Raw genomic sequence first — 19,749 nt, forward strand, 5'->3', positions numbered from 1 at the left:
AAATAATTAATTAACGCGCGAAATGCGAAATATTGAAATTGTTTTTTTCATTCACTGATTAAATGGAAAGATGACAAAACGTTTAATGTATTTTTGAGATATGAAACTTTAACTTTTCGTATATTCATATTTTGCGCGTATTTCAGGATATTTTTTTACTCTAATCGAATAGAATAAATCTTTGCAGTTTTCATATACAATATTTGACCTAAATTCAAATTGACTTTTCTACAAAAATAAAAAAATATTAGAACGTTTCGCAGGTTTCGTTGTTGTTTGTCTTTTTTAAATTTAAATTATACAAAGAGCGTACTTAATATCGCAGACAGATAAAAGAAGAATAGCCATTCTCGACGTACCGTATTGCGCGCTGTTATATTAAAGAGACTTTCAACGATATTCCGTAACGAAGCAAATCTCGCTAAGTACCGAAATCAATGCTCCTTTGCATTTCGATTATAAACCGCTGCAAGTATACAATGTCGGAAATTACTACCGCGAGCAGCTAAGCACCGGAGAATAGCAGCCGGTTGCTTTGTAATTAGGCGAACACGAGAAGATTTGAATTGTAGACTCCGCTTCCGCTTATCAGACGCGTCAGGGACGGTATAATACGATAGAGAACATGGCATTTATCAAAAGCGATGGAACAGCGCATTGAATATATTTTACGCTAGAAATGCTCAATGATTTTGTACTTGTAATTAAATCTACTCGCAAAATCGTGGACGTAAGAAATAATAGCTCGAGAAAAACGTAGATACTTCATGAGGAGCCTAATTTTCCTTCTTTTCCCATTTAATGGAAATTAACTTATCGTTTCGTCGAAAATTTTCAAGGTAAAATATACGATACGAAAATGATTTTTTTATTACATCGCACGTAAGAGGTATCCTCTTATTACAATGGCTAGCCATTAAATCAGTGAAGTTCACAGACTCTCGCGAGGGGGACGACGAAAGTTTCGCGGCTAATGACGCGGTACTTTTAAAACGACCGGACTTAGCGCGCCCATGAGGTATTGGTATAAAATTTAGTCGCTCGTATATTCCGCGAGGAAACTTTCGCGGAACATAAATACCCCTGTGCCAGGGGGGGAGGGGGAGGTACGCCAAAGATAATCTCGGGGATAAAAGAAATCACCCCGACGCCTGATTCTCGATCCGCTTTTGCTCCTAACTTTATAAATCACAGTTGTACGACTAACAAAAAGCTTTCTGAGCCCGGCTTTTGTTTAATTTCACAAAGAGACGCGAAAAGGACTCATTTGTTTCATTATTAGCGCTATCGCGACTTCTTGATAACGTTATAATTTTCACTTACACTTCGTAATGCGATTTTCACAAATAAAATTTTATATATGCGAGCATATATAAAGTTTTTAAGAATCGATCTAACAAAATCTCGCATTTTAGTGAAAATAGACTTAATTGTTTCTCTTTGTATGCCAAACAAAAAATATCCTGAGGCAAAAAAAAAATCCTTTTCCTATATCTTTGTACGAGTACGAGCGTATAAAAAAAAAACGCAATCAATTTCTACTACTCTACATATCTGCCTCAGAAGTTTTCGCCTTTCTGAAAGTAAAATCATGACACGAGAGAGACACAAATGAAATTTTACACATGCACGCATATAAAATTTAAGAATAAATCTAATAAAAACTCGCATTTTAGTGGAAACAGACTTAATTGTTTTTCTCTTTCTTTGTACGCCAAACAAAAAATATCCTTTTCCTATCTTTAATGTACTACGAGCGTATAAAAAAAAACGCAATTAATTTCTAGTATTTTACATATCTGCCTGAGAAGTTTTCGCTTTTCTGAAAGTAAAATCGTGACACGAGAGAAACACCGTAAAACACCGGTGACTTAAGTGTGCACGGCGCGCGCGAGAGAAAAGGAAATACTTCGGAACAAGTAGCACGTACGCTGCTCGAGAGGAAAACGAGCGAGGCTGAAAATACCATGGAAATTGCCTCGGACACGGTCGCTTTCCGTAATAAAGGTAAGCGGGGATAAGCGGAGAGGAGAGAAGAGCGTGAACCTATATACACTCACCTGAAAGTCGAACTTGCCGAACTCCTGCTGGGCGTCGATGTCGGCGTTTCGCGGCAGGATCGCGGGACAGGTGGCGAGCGACACCTGAGCATCTGGCGACTCGCTGTAATCCGGGGTGACGGAGGTCAGGCCGCTGCGGTCGTATCTGAGCTCCTCGTTCAGGATCGCGGCGGCGGCGGCGGGATGGCCCGCCGACGACGGCGCCTGTACCTGGCTGACGTAGTACAGGCACAGCAGGAGCGACAGCACCACGACGCAGAGGACGAAGACGCGGCCGGAGCCGCGGCGCAGTATTTTGTACATGATGATTCGTTCGGCGCGACTCGCGTTGCTCGTAGACACCACGGTAGATCACGGTGATTCATCTAGAGGTCGAGCGGCGGCGGGCGACGCGCGCGGGATCGGTGCCGAGTCAGCGGCGACGATCGGCGAACGATCTTCGGCCCCGGCTCCGTCGCTCGTCGGCTTCATGGAACGTCGCGGCGGAAGGATGGCCTGAAGCAAAAGAAACAAAAGAGAAACGAATTTTAGTGAAATAAAATTATTAGTTTAGAAATCATTTCTTCAAGTTAAATTTAAAATTATCAGTTTAGAGATAAAACTGTCCGGTTGAATGCAACCTTTGGCCAACAATTATTATCCTAATTTCGAATAATTATTTAAATTTTGTGTGAAACTGGTTGATGGTACTGCTGATATATTTTCTATTGATAATTCCGATCGAACATGTAAATTCATAAGCTTACAACAATGATATCGTAGAACAAGGCTTCGTGTCGAAACACGCGAACGCGATGAATCGAAATCACATTCTGTGCAGGAGGTATGCTACGATATATATCATAAATGATAATTAATTATAATATAATACACACACACACACACACACACACACACACACACACACACACACACACACACACACACACACACACACACACACACACACATATACACACACAAATATGTATAGATATATATACACCGCGCTATTTACCGTTGACTGATCGAAAATACAGACGTTTTAATCTCGTCGAGATGAGAGTACAAGAGAGATTTGCATTCGAATTAATTAATTTCAATTAATTCAATTATTCGATACGAGGAATATGGACGCGACATAATACCTTGTGTTTAGCAATCGTTGCAAAATTATTACGCGGGGGAATTAGAAACTGTCATTGACTTTGTCATTTACACCACGGCTGGGATGTACACGAAGACCGCGACCGGTGAATCGAATTTAGAAGATTCCTTGTCTCGCCGCTGACATTTAAACGTCGTACACGCGAGCGTAACGACATGGCGGCCCAGTTATCACGTATTCAGACTGACGGGATACGGAATTATGAGACTCGATGCACACACACATGCACACACACGCTTTGTACGAAGTAATAATCTGCGCACCTGTGTTTTTCCACGCGAAATATGTATCCTTACTCACGAATAGCCAAGGTCGGTCGAAACGCGATCGATCAACTCTTTGCTAGCAATTTTCTTCTCTATACTTTTCTACATCATTTGCGACAAATGGTCATCTATCTTCATGATAAAGAGCCGCCTCGCACACTTTTACACAGTCCCGCAAGTGGAAAGAACGCACGGCACGCATATCGGATCAACGGTAAATGTGTTTAGGAATATCAACTTTATAAAACTGCCTGTAAATAATGAATAAATTGACAATCAATGAATAGGACTAATTAGGACAGTCTGTTATTGATACGAACGGAAATATATCGTTCATACATGTATATACATGTATGAACGATTCCATAAAAAAAAAAAGATGAGTTAAAAATGCAGGACAGGAATTTTTTGCATCACGGATGGAATCATCGCTTTTCCGATTATACCGCAAATAATGGACCGGGCTGTATTTCATCGCGAGATAGAGTTAATCGATGGCTTTCATAAACATCGATGGATCACTCGATGAATTGCAAATCGAGATTGTATTCCCGTGGATACCGATGAGCATTTCCCAAAATCGGGATAGCAATACAGGGAGGACGAGAAAGAGGAAGGGGGAGAGAGAACGAGTTTACTGTGCATTCGCGCGCCGCGATTTAATTCGGTCGTCGTACGATAAGCCTCGTGAACCAGAGACACAGTGTAGCTGTTCGTCGGAAGGCCTTCCGTCTGGCTGGCCGGCCTCGCAAAACGCCTCCATCACGATATGTAAGGTCGCTTCTCTCACGCGATAATCGATCGCGTATATCGCGTATACCTAACTCCGCGCTCGATGCTTGACACGCGGAGAGAGGAGGCCGTAGGCAGAGAGGCGAAAAAGCGAGATAGATAGATAAAGCGTATAGATAGATAGATAGAGAGAGAGAGAGAGAGAGAGAGAGAGAGAGAGAGAGAGAGAGAGCTAGGGAGCGGGACGAAGAGGGTGAAGAGTTAGCTAAAAGGGATGCGAGATTAGAGTTTAATTCGGTATTAACTCGACGCGTACGAGACAGACGATGTACACGCACGAGGAGGGGGAGGGGGGCGGAGGGGAGGTAGAGGAGAACGCGATAGAAACTGCTCGTTCGAAAGTTCACGAAGAGATTAAACCAGCTAGCCACGTCAACATTATCGAAGCACGCCGTATATGAGGGAGTAACGAAACGGGGTCCGTACAGGAAAATGGACCAGTGTTCGCGGGAAGCGATGGAAATCCGGGAATAAATCTGCAGTTAATTAAGCCGACTGACGAAATAATAAAGCAAGCCGGTACATTGGGAGATAATTCGTATGGTAAATCGCCGTTACTTTTAATTCTGTTACAACAATTGTGACTGAAGGGTAGCGATTGTTGATTGTTATCGTTTGAAAAATTAACGCCTTTTTTTAAATTGAATTGTGCCGCCACCACATAGGCAGCAACACCATTCAATTAGTTCCCCCTTATCGCAAAAAGAGATCCCACAAAGCGTTAGCAGCTTTATTTTTCTAAGCACGTTCGCATTTCTACATTTATTGCGACGAGAAAAATATCGTATTATTATTCCTTTCGCTCTACGGCGAAAAGTGGAATATTGTCGTACTGTATTTGTCTATACAACAACAAATAAAGCAGGGTCATTCACATATCAATAAATTAAAATTAATTAGTTGTTCCCGTGACCAACAAAATTATAAAACAAACACTAAATATATAGATGATGTGTGCGCGCTACATCCCGCCAAATTAATAAACGTTTCTAAATGTTTGCAGAGCCGCAAAGCGATGGAATCGATGGAAGCCGATTTACATTCGCGCGCACATCATTGTTGGAAACAATCCATATTACTATAAATCCAATTACCCGATATGAATACCATAAATTCGATATCCCTCCCGCCGCAATCTCTCGGTGCACCGTCGAAGTAATAATTAATATACGAGCGGCAAGTGGAGCTATCAACTTTCGAATACGGAGAGGGGGGGGGAGGAAGCTTACGCGAGGGAGTCGCGAGCGGATTCTCTGCTCGCTCATCATCGTGGTCTCTCCCGTTCCGCGATGAAGGTCCAGAAGTTCTCCACGACGAGCTTCAATTTTCTCCCCGAGGACCCTAATAAAAACGCAAGGAGATTGAGGAGACAAACGAGAGGGACACGGGAGACGGCTGGATGCTCGTCAGGTGCCGTTCCTCCGGTCGTTCCCCGAGCCCGACACTCGCCGAACGTAATCCCTTTGTCCGTCCACAACGAGGACGATGAAACGTGTCGAGGATGCGTTATCGAGACTGTCGCTCGATGTGCTCGCTGATCGAATGGCGCATTGAGAAGAGTGTATAATAAAGAAGAAAAAAAAATGTGGAGGAATCAAGATTCAGCCGATGTTCCATTTCCTTATTGCGACCGCGTTTTACATCGCGCGAAACACATTTCTTTCGTGATGTACGAGAGCAATTCGAGCGCCGATTTCCAATGTTCATTATGATTTCTGGTCATATTTTTCATCGTGTATTATAAAAAATTTCCACGCGGTTTTAATAAGTAATTCCACGCGAACGGCCGCGTAGGTATTCTTGGCGCGAGTCCTATCGGGTTAATGAGGTTGCCGTTACATCGGCTTGGAGAACGGGCTATTGGCCAAACTCTAATTTAAGTATTTCTAGAGAGAGGCCTCTCGTATACGAAATCGCTCGGACAAAATTCTCCTCTCTGTCTCCCGGTAATTCTAAGTTGATTACTAAGCTCGAGTTCGGCCGCGCTCGAAAATTCGCGCCGTCGACTACCGCCGACGACTATCGACCCGACTGAGCTGACAATGAGATACTATTGGTTTCTGGGCTATTCCGTCGCGGAACAAGAGTCCTGCAACGAACGGCTGCCGGATTGCGGTGCAACGGTGTCGATACGCGAATTTGCGCGATTGGATTGCAAGTTGCAAGTGCGAAGGCACGGCGTTGAAAGAGAAATGTGTGTAGGTAAACCTGAGCGTTATTGTATGGGAAAAACAAATGGTAATTTAAATAAGCTATTTATAAAATAAAATAAAGCTCTTGTTAGTTTAATGTAAAGCTGTTAAAACGTTTATAAAGCGATAATAATATATTATCGCTTTACAAATATTATAATATTGATTATTATTATATGTAATCTGACGTCTGGAAAAATATTTATACACCAAGTATCATAAATCGATGACTGAAAAAAGAAATCTATAATTTTTAATAATTAAATTTTTGTTTTATTATTTTAAAAAAGAAATTTTAAAGGGCAGATTTCTTTTTTCAAGAACTATTAACAAAAATCAAATATACAGGTATATCTTTAAAACGTGATGTCTCTTTCTTATCGAACTTAAACACGCAAGATATTAAAATATATAGAATTTTGAAAATTATTACATACTACTTATTGTTAAATTAATCGATGGTTTAAAGATGTGCTTGAAATTTATCTTTATTATTTTGAAGGAAAAAGGATATGTTTCAAACTACTAAAGAGGATGCTAAAAACTGCGAGCGAACGCGCTTAAGGCCAATGAAATTAATCGCGTATAGCGATAAAAGTTTATAACCGCGCGTTCAGGTTAATCTTCGCCCCGGTTGTCACGAGACGCCACAAAATGTTATCGCGGCGCGCTCCTTTCGCCAAGAGCCACACGGAGACGAATTGAGAAAGGGGCTTTAAATTAAAGCCCGTCTACGTGAGACGATATACGCGGCGAGTTGAAAAAGTCGTCGGTCAAACGTGCTCGTCTCGCGAAGACTTCGCGAGCTTCCTTCCAGCGCGACCGAGGGAAGGAAGATACGTGGCTGGGCGAAGGGTGTAAGAAAGAAAGGGTGCTTTTTGTACGATGCATCGTGCCGTGGGGAAACTTTGGTGAACGCTCGCGGCGATCGCGAGTCGGGATAAAGTCGATTTTTTGAGCATAAGCGCGAAAAGCGGCGAGGCAATCGAAGCTCGCGACGAAAGAAACGAAATCCCTCTCGTTTCTATCTCATTTTGTCTCCCCTTCATTCTGGCCCCCTCGTTCGTCCCCTCTGTCTTTCTCTCCGGTTCTCCCATTTTCTCTCCCTCTCTCTCTCTCTTTCTCCCTCGAGCTTCCTCCGCGGTACGCTTTCGTCGCGTGCCGCATTTCGCATGTTCGGACGCGCTTTAAATTGGGCGGCCCTTTAAAACGTGAGAATTATTCAACGCTCCGCGTTACGCCTCGCCGCTGTTTGTTATCTCGCCTCTCGCGCTACGTGTTACGTGACCCGAGTTACGAGCGCGCGCTCGAGAAAAATGTCGCGGCGTCGACGGTACATTATGATTATCTGTAAGGTATTAACTCGTTCCCTCCCGCGCGTTGATCCGCCGGCACACGTTCAAAGCGAAACGTATCTCTTTGACGTGCCATCGGCCGAGCCTCGCGGTGAGTTATTATCCGCGATAATTATCCTCTCTCTTTCGTGTTACATCCGGCAAAACACATGTGCTTCCGATAATTCGTTTCCAGTATTCTTATCCATGCGCGCGCATTTTTATTTTACGACGTGCTATCACATTCATTTCGGCGTTTATCAAAATTGCCGGGGAGGGGCGTATAATTTTTTGAAATTTTTAAACTCGACTCTTCAACGTGTGTGCGTCAACTCGGGGCGTAATTATTATTAATTCGCACGGCGCGCCAAGTCTCCAAATACACCCCGCTGTCGATTTTGAATTTTATTTACTGCAGCACATATGCGTCCGGCGCGCGATGTAAATACGTAATTAAAATCAAATGATTAGCATTAAATGTGCGGTGCGATTTAAACAAAATTATCGTATTTTGCGCGAATGCGCCGCGGTTGCTTCCACGGCAATCAGCGCGGCGGGTACATTCGTTGCAAATTGACGGTAATCCGAATGGCTGCAAAACACGCGGCAGAAATTCAAGCTATTGTTGATTGTTACGTAATACGATTCAGCCGCGTGTTTTACAAAGAACTTTTACTTTGTGCGACGCACGTAAAATAAATTCGAAAAATGTGCGTAAAAACAAAAGACCGTGTTTAAAAGCCGCGCTCGCTCGCTCGCTCGCGCGCTACTAAACTATGTGTCGGCATGCAAATAAAAGTTGCACAAAAACGGCGACTGTAGATACCGTTCTCGTTGTTATACACAGCTTTTTCTCAATGTTGATTCATGTAAATATATCCATTTTAATTCCAGTCCGCGAGTGGCTCGCGCAAAAAACCAGGTCCGCCCCCTCAAAGAACGTTGTGTATCAATTTTTGACGAGATGAAGTTACTATTACAAGGGTGCATATTATACCGTAAAATCCTCTCTTCTCGTCCTTTTATCAAATATATATTACAAGTAGCATGCCATAATTATTCGCATATAAAAAAAAATGAACGTACATTAATTACAAGTCACAAAGGTATTAATGAAAAATTCTTTTCCTTTAGAAAAAAAAACGTGAGGTACAACAATATGTATTATAAGTAGCGTGTTACAATTATTCGCATTCTGCATCACAAAAATGAAAGTGTACTAATTACGAATCGCAAAGATATTAATGAAAAATTTTTTTCCTTTGAAAGAAAGCGATATACAACAATATATTATACAAGAATGTTATAATTATTACTCGTGTATTACAAAAATGAACGTACTAATTACGAATTGCAAAGATATTAACGGAGAGTTCTCTCAAAAAAAGCGACACGCAACAATATATTTCAAACAGCAAGTTATAATTATTCGTATATATAACAAAAACGTGTGCTATAATAATTACAAATTGCAAAGATATTACGAAAAGTTTTGTCAAAAAAAAAAAAAAATCGATATGCAAGCGTCGCGTGATGAAAGCTTGCAGTTTATCTTGTAACATCCTGACGCATTTATTAAGCTTGCTTTCTGATCTCGTAATTCCACAATTTATTATTCATCAATCGAATTTGATAACTTCATCGCGGCTGCATGACCAGATAATGGAAAGCGGATTCCGTACCTTGATAGCGATTATGCAAAGTCGATCCGCGCCGGGAGCTCCTGTTTCAGCCGTGTGACAGCGGACGTCGAGCCGCGAAAAGAAATCACGGCGCGCTGAATTCGCCAGCCGGGCGAAATAGTTTTGACACGTTGCCGGCAGCCCCGTTCGCTCGGTGCGCGAACGGAGTAATATACGGGGGAACTTTTTCACTGCCCCAGACGTAGCGTCGCGCTTAGCGGAAAACCAAGTCACCGCCTCCAAACACATTTCTGTGCGAAAACGTATACATCACGAGCGCCGCCGCGGTCCCGGATATCACTGCATATTTTCGCAAAGATATATACGTGCCACCGATTCGACGTGAGACTATTATCATTAAAAGAGCCACGGCGGGGAATCGTTTCGTTTTCACCGCTATATCCACCACGTACGCACACTAAATATATCGTTCTCAGGAATGACACGAGCTCGTCGTATTATTTTCACTCGAATGCGAAACAAATCGCGAGTAGAGTGATAGCCGGAGGGAAGGAGGAATCGAAAGGTAAGCTCATTTAATAATAATAATTTTTCTTTCGAATAGTACCGCGATACTGATCTGTCAACTTCGAAGCGAATAAATATATAATTATCACGGTAACAGACGATACAAAAAATGAATGGAAGTGTACTTGAAGTTTTTGAAGAAAGTACATGATTGGGATTGAAGAATCGAGAGTGGCCGGGACCGTTCCTTATCGAAGCGAACTCCGCATGCGGGGCGCTCTGGCCTGTCTTACGTGCCACCGGCACGTAACGCCGAAACTGGACACGTCGCGAGCGAGCGTGGTGCGGACGGGAATCCCCGGCAAAAACTGTCGTCCCCGACCGGGGCACGCCGGGTGATTTTCGACCACGCGACCGCAACACGCAGCACGCCCGGCCTCCGCGGATTTCGTAAAGCCTTCTCTCGCGCTGCGCTCTCTCGTGTACTATCAACCGCACGCGCGGGACAGGTGCACGGATCGTCCAACCGCAACCGAGAACCACGCCGTACTAAACTCGCGGCACGGGCGGCGGAATGGTTTTGACACGCCGCCGGCTATATCCGCTTTTCCGCCGACGCGACAGTCGCGAGGGGCGCATGTGCCGATATAATCCACGCTTGTGCCGGCGTACGTTCACCCATACGCGTACGAAACACACACACATACACGTACACGTACGGTACGCGCACGCACGCACACACGTGCACGCGGGACACACACGTACACATCGTTATATGTGCGACCGACCGCGAGAAGGGAAGGAGGTGAAAAGCGACGAGATGGAGAACACGCACTCCGAGAGAGAACTTTCCACGCCCGTAGGGTGTTTCGAGTTGAAGAAAGGCACGGGGGAGGGGTCCAGAGGGGTCACCACGAAGACTACCGACGTTCGGTCAAGGGTTCGAAATAACGTGGAGAGCCTTCCTTTACAAGTCCTCCCGCTGTAACGTTCATTTTCCCTTCGCTCTGTAATTTTTTCTCAGATGTCTAGATGTTATTCAAATAATTTTCTGCAACTAAAATCTGTTAGTGTTTTAAACTCGAAATTTTATATTTTATATTCGGAACTTCCGTGACTCGGAAAAATCTCCGCAAGTTGTTTTTTTTGCAGACGTCGCACGAATTGAGAAATATGTGCTTCAGCCGCCTGACAGTGTTAATTATAGTAAAAATAATGCTTTTTAACTATAAAGATAAATTTAGTTATTACTGTTGTTCGCAACAAACAAAAATTTTGGATATAATTTGGCTTCGCTAAAAATATTCCAATATTCGTTATTCGAATCAAAATCGTTTAATACAAAAAATAATATTGCTTGACGCGCGTATAGTGCGGGTAGAAATACAATACAATTGTACTAGAAGATAACTCTTCTAGCCGTTCACGTTATTAAACTCGGATTGATCGACAATGAAATAACCTGACGCTAGAACTATTATCTGACGGAAGCAGCTGCATGTTTAATGCTCCAGAGAACTAATCAGGACGATCGGCCAAACTATGAATAGCACATCCCTATTAATATTTATGTGTAACAAATGTACGTTTCAGTCGTAAAAGTCATATCCACACGTGGCTGCATCCATAAATTTATTAATAATAGATAAATAAAAATTCCATAAATTTATTAATAACAGATAGATAAAAATTCCACGCTCAATTTGTTAGTTAATAGTTAATATCTCGCGTGAAATCACGTAAAGTTCTAAGAGCAAAAATAATTCTCTCGGAAAACAAAACAGCTTTATTTGTTAATCGTTAGAATTTATTCCTCGCTCATTCACGATAGTCGAATTATTTATTGAACAAAGTCTATTAATGACAGAGGTGTTCTATGTAACAATACGATGACAAGGTATTTACCGGAGAAAGATCATTTTTCGCGAAGACGAGAATGTCGGTTCAATTAATTTTAAGCTGCCAAGCAGCCCTGAATGCCCTGTCCTTCCCTCCCCCCCCCTCTCTCTCTTTCTCTCTCTGCGCGAGTACGCCATGATCGAGCTCGGTGTTACAGCGCGTAAGCTCAGGAACTTTTCAATCTCGTGGAACACGAGCGCGCAGAGGGCATTGTCGTTGGACAGGATTGGCACAGGCTCGAACTTGATCGAACGGCAATTACGTTGATTGAAAGGCCAACACGAGTGTCGCCTGCGTACCCGGGTGAAGCGAAGACTCCCGACTCCGGTTGTTCACCGAACGCGTCCCTCCCCAGGTTCGCCCCTATCGGCCGAAGAGAACGAAGGAAACCGGACGAACGAAAACACATTTATCAAAACACTTACGAGCGACATTTCGAAATCTTGTTATTTCCCCGATCAAACGTCGTCGTCGCAGTGTAGCAAAAAGGCGTCGCGTCGTATTTCGGGAGAATCTTGAAAAAGACTGATGCCGTAAAAGCGGATTTTAATGATTAATTGAATAAGCATTAAATGTTAAAATAATTATTGCACAACGATTAAATTTGATTGAAGAAATTGCTTCAATAAATAAAATTTTCTGGAAATGGTAAAGTCTCTTCATAAATTTTATATAATTAGAAATATTAATTAATTTAAAAGTGATTTCAAATTACGAGAAATAAATGCTGACAATTTGATGCGATATTGGTTCCCTTATTATTGCTCTGAAAACGCAGATTCATATCCGTCAGATTAGTAGATTTAACTGCAATAAGGTTCGAAATTTGCGGAAAGGAATACGACGAAGGAGTGTAAGAAGAAGGGGACGCCGCTCGCTGCCTTCGCTGCTCCGGAAATTGTATTTCCGAGTAATTGGATGGCTGATGTTTATGCGCGGAATTACATCGAATCTGTCGTTTCAAGGTGTCATTACCTAATTTGTATCGGTATTGTCTTCAGTATTTTCCGATCGCGCTGTCGTCTCGAATTATTGCGAGAACAAATTGTTCTCGCTGAAATACAGCGAGGAATAATCGGAGAACACAAGCTTGCACACAAAGATATCCCAGAATAAATGTGAGTTCTCTCAAATATTATAGCAGAAGTAGCCGAAGGACAACGAGGAAAAGACAATGGTCATTTTAAAAGCGAAGAGTTGATAATAAAAAAATAATTAAAAATCGGAAATGAAAGTTTGAATTGGAAAAATAAATTGACTTGAAAAGTTTGAATTTAGAAATTAAATTAACATAGACGGACAATAAAATTCTGCTTCCATTTAATCGAATTTCATTATATTAACGTAAATTAACATAAATTTTATTTAAAATTTTAACAATCTTATAAATTTGTTTAATTTGCGATAAATGACGGTCTTGTCGATAATGTCTTCGTTAAAACGAACTTTAAGTTTATCGATTGTAAGCATCTATAAATGCTTTATATAATCTCGTAATCTGGATCCTTTTTCTTCAAGTCTTTTTTCATTTAAATAATGCACATTAACGTCATAATGAATGCATCAATATACATACATATCATGGTAATTAAATTCTAACCAATCAAAATTATCCACGGTAATTCTCATTTTCGCTACGATATAAATGCGTGTGGAATCAATGCGACATGCACAGTGGCACAATTTCAGGCCTGAGTTATGCGCGTCGCGAAGAGAGGTCAAGTTCTCACGACGGTAATACTTGTTCGAGAGCACGTTTGACAGTAACGAATCGAAGATGTGTCGTGCCTTTAATTGATGGCAAATTCAGCGTTCCGGATCAGCTGTTATCTCGCAAAGAGATAGACGGTGGAACCTCATTCGAGCAAAAAACGATCGGCTCGTCGAGCCTGATCGATTTCGCGTATTGAAGTATGAAGTCTCTCATTTAGCCGTTCGCGCGCGTATCTCTCTGTTATCGCCGTCTCACGAAATTTGCGGCAAATCCTCTCGAACAATTCAAGAATCTCACGCGCGAGAATTTCTATTTATTTATAGAAATTATCGATCACGCGGAGCGACCGCTTAGATAATCGACGTTCTCTTATTATCTTTACTAATGTAAATGCGCGATAGAATTATCGGATATAATTTTAATAAATGAAAATATCTATGCATAAATGAATATTTAATCTAGTCAGTATACGTTGGGCGGAATTACGAATTCATATTCAACATATTTTATGTATATGTTTGAAACACAGTGAATTCATCGTTCTTCACGTGAAGCTGCCTCGCGAAAACGGATATGGATCTTTCAGACCCCCGTCAACCCCCAACCCTTCTTCTGCTTCTCAGTCCCTCGTCTCTTGTTCCACCCTTTAGAGCAGCGCAACCGTGCGATATCGTAGGCGGGGGAGGAAGGAGGAGGGGGGAGTCTGATTCGGTTTTCAGTCGCGCGGTGACAGAGAGCGAGGGGGCGGCGACGGCCGGGATATAATTCGTTTGAAGTTTCAACGCTATTTGCGCCGGGGCATTTTTTTCGGCGCCCACCCACAGCCCTAACTCCCTTTTCAGGCCGTCGCCGTGCCGCGCCGCCGCCGCTTACGACCGGGCTAATATCCGGCGTCTGACGCGAAAATCCCTCGGTTCCCGTCCATCGTCTGTCTTTCATCCTCGGCGAAACGAAAAGGTCGGGCCTCGCCGGGCCAACTTCGACAATCAACGGGAATGCGGGAATAAAACGCGATTTCCGCGAGGGATATTTTAACGATGAGATAAAAGTGTTATTACAAATTATTATATTTACAAAAAAGAAACACACCTCGTTCGATGCATACAACACGTGACGTGATGATCAAAATCGCGGGTATATCTTTTTATTCTGGTCACTTTTTTTTGTATTTTTCTATGCACAACAAATCTTTATTTCGTTTTATATTTTTAATCATAATTCGCCAATTAATTCGATATACGTCAAGACGAGTTAATACGAATTTAATATTTAGTACAAACTGTAACGAAACTGTGTGATAGCGGATATGCTAATAACAGCCCTGTAACGGCCCCGTTGTGATGAAGTATTTCGCCTGCAATCGCTAGGCGAAGCAGTTTGCGAACAAAATTAACGCTCGATTTCCGCGATCGCTGTAAGCACGAACCTGCACACGCGGCCCCCCCCCCTCTTTCCCCCGTTCGGATAATCCCGATACCGTGTAGGGGAACCACCTATCAAACTTGTTCGCGGAGTTACTCTCTCGTGCGGCTACGACTACGGGCGCGCTCGTGGAGCGAGACACTTCGAAGTTCGGGGAATAGACCACTCTCGAAAAGTGGTGCGCGCTGGTTTACTAACGCGGGCGACTTGGCGAATTTCGAGAGGGTGACAGAGAGAGCAGAGGCGCAAGAGGAAGAGAGTGAATTCTGAAAAGAGGCGCGCGTCACCCGTGAATGCGGAAAACGCGCAAAACGCGACGACAACCGCCGTTAATGGACGGAGATAAGAGGCGGAAGACCGGCTGCCGCTCTCGGATGATAGGGAAGTCGGAGAGATTTTTGAAGACGCGAGAAAAAGAAACACGTTACGAAACACTCGCGCGCGAGCTAATCTGCGATGTATACGTGTACATATATACATATACGTATAGACGGAGGAAAAGAAAGCTCCCGGAAAGAGAGAGAGAGAGAGAGAGAGAGAGAGAGAGAGAGAGAGAGGAGAGAAGAGCTCCTGGAAAGGATCCTGCAGGCGCGGAGGCTACTGCATAATTCCGGCGTACGGCAGAAGCAGAACTATGTTCATGAGAAAAACACGAGGGTAACCGTGGAAAGCAGCCATTCTCCCCGGCAGCCGGGAGCTCTCGAGTACCCCCGGCAGAAAACTTTAAAACGGCCGATATAATCGGATTAGTAGATGCGCAGCGAGTTGGCGCTGTTACTTTAGCTTAAAGTCGGCGTTACGCCCGAACAGAAATTTGCCCTCCGTCGTGATAATAAAATAAAATAAAAAAATAAAAAAAAAGAGAGAGAGAGAAGAAACCGTACGCTCGCGTTCTGACGCGAGCCCGCGTGGATTTCGCATTATCGCCTTAGTACAGATAATGTAATCCGCGAGCATCTCTCGTCGCACATTATCAGATCGCATTAATAATACCGTCGCTAATAAATCATTAAATACTAAACAATTTTCGTCGTACGTGCCGACACGTGTATGTTTAATAGAAGTAATAGAATAAATTCCCAATTAAACGGCGTAATTCTCCCTCGTCAATAATTTGTATGCAAATTTTTATCTTCGACAAAACTGTGTCACACACATAATTAAATTGCCATTAACGTGCTGCAAATCAAAAATCGATTATTTAAATTAGTCTAACGTTAACTACGGCCATCCAATAGCGTTGAAGAATAAAGCGCAAAGCGGAGAGCGCACGGTGCTCTCCCTTCGCTTTGATAGAATGACAGACGCCGTTACTCTAATCAGTCGATAATATCAGTCGAGCTTTCTAGACGCCCGGCGTGGTTGGAGAAAGGCAGAGAGGAAGAGAAAGAGAGCGAGAGAGAGAGGAAAAATACGGGCGGCGATACAATTCGTAAGTATGCAGGAAGTCCTTGTTATCTTCGTTACACAACGATTGCGGTCCGTCCGTCCGTCCGTCTGTCCTGAGAGGGTTCTTAACGTTTCTGTACCTCCGCGTCGCTCGTCGACGATCGACAAAAAGGTTGATTTACATGAACGGGATGAAAGCGCGCGTAAATAATTGCAACGCGTAGCCCAGGCGATACGCGCAACAATATATTAAAGCTTGATAACACCCTCTTCGAGGGACTCGAGAACGATCATTTTAGCGGAAATTCGAAATTCTTGATTTATTCTATTACTTCAAAATTTAAATATTTCGCTAACTTGCAAATTGAATTTCTAATATAGCGCGGAGTGCGCTTGAAGCTAACTGATAGATAAGCCAAAATTAAACTGAAATTAAATTAAACCACGTTACTTTCATCATCGATGTCGAATAATTCCGTAATTAAATTTGGATTACGACGGAGGGAAAAAATCCATTTTTTAAATTCAACGGTCTTACGATTGCTGTATAGATTTTCTGTATATTTAATCGAATCGCTCGAATTCTTTCTCTTTCTCTCCCTCCCCCCCCTTCTCTCTCTCTCTCTCTCTCTCTCTCTCTCTCTCGTGGCATTAGTATTTTGTTTCATTTCGTTGTTGATTTTAGATATAGAGCACGCCACGGTCTCGTTTCTCGTGGTATGATTGCCAAATGTGCCTGAGGAAAAGTAAAATTCGATTATTCTCTCGTGTTCGAGAGAAGATCGATTCGGCCCGACTGTCTAAATTTTTATTGTATTTGTAAAAGAAATTGGAACGCCACAAACTCAGTTTCGAATCGTGATGATCTTTCTTGCTCCTCGTGGTGGAACGATAAATTGGCAGTTGAAATACACGATATATACACAAGAGCTCTGATATACAGAATGTCCCAGATTCACTTGGGTGTCTTTCCAGTCACGGATTCTGTGTCAAATTTGGGGGCCTCCCTCTCTATGAAAACTTTGTTTCGGGTGAGGAAAAGGGGAGAGGGGCATCGCTTCTCTCTCGCAAGTTCTTAATTTCCAGCATTAAATACTTTGACAGTTAAGCCTTAAAACTAAACTGAACTCTTGTTAAGATAAAGTTCGAGGTTGAAATTAACTGAAGTACGGGGCTTTTATCTACGAACAATCAGCTCGGAGCAGAGAGAGAGGGTTGAATTCGGTTTTTAAATTATTGTTATTAGTATTAAATATCGAACAACTGCGCGCCCGCGCGACGACGACGTCTCGATGCCGTTCGCGCGGCCACCGTTTTTTTTTCTTGGTCTGCTCTTCGACGTCTATCGGAATGATATGTAATGCTTTTACCGTGCCGCGCATAATGGGGAACCGTTGCGCGTGACGCGGCAACAGAATCGAGATACGGAGTATCTCCGCTACTCGTCGCCGCGCGCGGAGGAAACGAGACTCCTCTCGCACGTCGATTGAAATGCAGATACACCGGGTGGCGCGCGGTATCGACAATCGAGCGCGCGCGTTACATCGCGCCCCCCGTATAACGTCGTCCCTCTTCCCTTCGTACAATGATATTCTCACCTATGAAGGTGTATCGGCGTTTTTCCACAGTCTCACACAGAGTTTTTTTGCCTGGCGTCCATTAACGTTTCGATTACCTACGTCGCGCGCACCTGCAGCGACGGCGCGCTCGGGCGCGCGCAGCATAGTTTTTGTTGCCTCTCCAGGCGCCGGTATATATACATAAAAGCCGCTCAGCGAGTTTATTTATTTCTTCCCTTTTCTACCCCCTTTTTCCTCCCCCGATTTCTCTCTCGGTTTTTTCCCCCCGCTCCCCTTTCTCTCTCGACTCTCTCTCTCTCTCTCTTCTCTCCGCTTTGTCACCGAAGCACTTTCCCGCCCGTGGTTCGAATAAAGGATCCGGGCGTAAATAAAGAATCGAAATAAAGCTATAATGCACATGTAAATTTTTGCTCTGCATCGATTCGCTCGCCCAGCTCCGCGAGGATCGAGGTGTACGCGACGATCGCGCGGGAACAATGGCCGTCGCGATTCCCGATAATTTACTACCGGGGAGCTCATTGAGCCGGCATTTTATCAACTCTCTTCGTTAATTCCCTTCGTCGCGTGCGAAATAACTCGAGAGCGATGCCGTTTATTCGATTCATCGATTTTACGTAAAGCCTGTTTCGCCGAATGTAACCGTTTATCCGTTATTAACGTCACATCAAATATCGACGAACGTGAACCCTGACATTTCAACGAAATAAATTATATCCCGAAACTTGTCGAATGGCAGCAGCAACATTATTTTCCGAGTCCTCGCCGTGTATAAGATTAAGACGCGACACTGATTACACTCGTCATTGAGCTGTAGCTTTTTACCGATTCGACCGAAGCGCACGGCAAATCCCTCCTGCCACGTGAAACTACATTTTTAAGTCCGCAAGGGAAATGAGTGTCTAAAAAAAATACAGGCGCGAGATGCGTCCAGTCCTGGCGCATGCGGTCCGATGTTGAAATTCGCGTTTTTGTCCGGCGGATTTAGTGCACCGAGAGTAAAAAAGAAGAAAAAGGGATGAGAGAGAGAGAGAGAGAGGGGGGTGGGGTAACGAGGGGCAGGAGGAAGAAAGAGGCGCGGGGAGCGAGACGGCCGAGTAACGGGGCCGGGCGGATAATGCGCGCGGAATGAATGTATATTTTTTGGCGAGATTACTGTCGTTTTTCAGCAGCTGCCCGAACCATTCTTGCACACGGCGACAAATGGCGTCCCTGATCGCCCATTGGCGCTAAAACTGGCGGCGTTTTGTCTCCGTTACGAATGCAGGCGCGCGCGCGAGCGGGCGGGCGCGTTCCATTGCATGTACATCGAGGCGTGCGGCTTCGCCGATAAAAATTATCTCCCCCGCCGAATTAACTGCCGCTGTACATTTGATTCTGGAAAGTGCCGCGAAAAATGGACCGAACGGGCGATTTCAAACGGCAGGCGAAAACGTGCACGGCACAAGCACTGTGAGCGAAATGAAAAAAAAAATAAATAAATAAATAAAAGGGAAACAAAGACAGCATCCGCTGGACGAAAGAAATAATGTAATGATTACATTACCCGACTACAACGGGTGAAATTGAAATATTGCTAGTTTAAACTTTAAACACGGGCGTATAATAAGAGCGGCACATCACGGCTGCTAATTATCGAATCCGAGACAAAAATATATCGGGGATTGCGCAGCTGCGTTATTACATAATAACCTGCGAGAGCGAAAATGTTACTTGTGAAGAAATAATTTATGATTATGTGGAGTTAATTATTTAGTGTATTCTATAATTATATTATTATACAATATTATTATTATTATCATCATCA

The 19,749-nt window shown here is 43.3% G+C and overlaps 1 protein-coding gene across 1 annotated transcript in view; it reads right to left on the reverse strand.

The window, feature by feature from the left end:
* LOC105454923 (alpha-mannosidase 2) overlaps positions 1–2,508 on the reverse strand; it is a 79,623-nt gene extending 77,115 nt beyond the window's left edge. Inside the window, exon 1 of the mRNA XM_011697902.1 lies at positions 2,061–2,508. Coding sequence (XP_011696204.1) covers positions 2,061–2,363 — 303 coding nt within the window. The 5' untranslated portion in view covers positions 2,364–2,508. The remainder of the gene's footprint in view (positions 1–2,060) is intronic.
* Between the last annotated feature and the right edge of the window lie 17,241 nt (positions 2,509–19,749).

The sequence above is a fragment of the Wasmannia auropunctata genome, unplaced genomic scaffold, assembly GCF_000956235.1.
Source record: "Wasmannia auropunctata unplaced genomic scaffold, wasmannia.A_1.0 LD335972.1, whole genome shotgun sequence".
Lineage (NCBI taxonomy): Eukaryota > Metazoa > Arthropoda > Insecta > Hymenoptera > Formicidae > Wasmannia > Wasmannia auropunctata.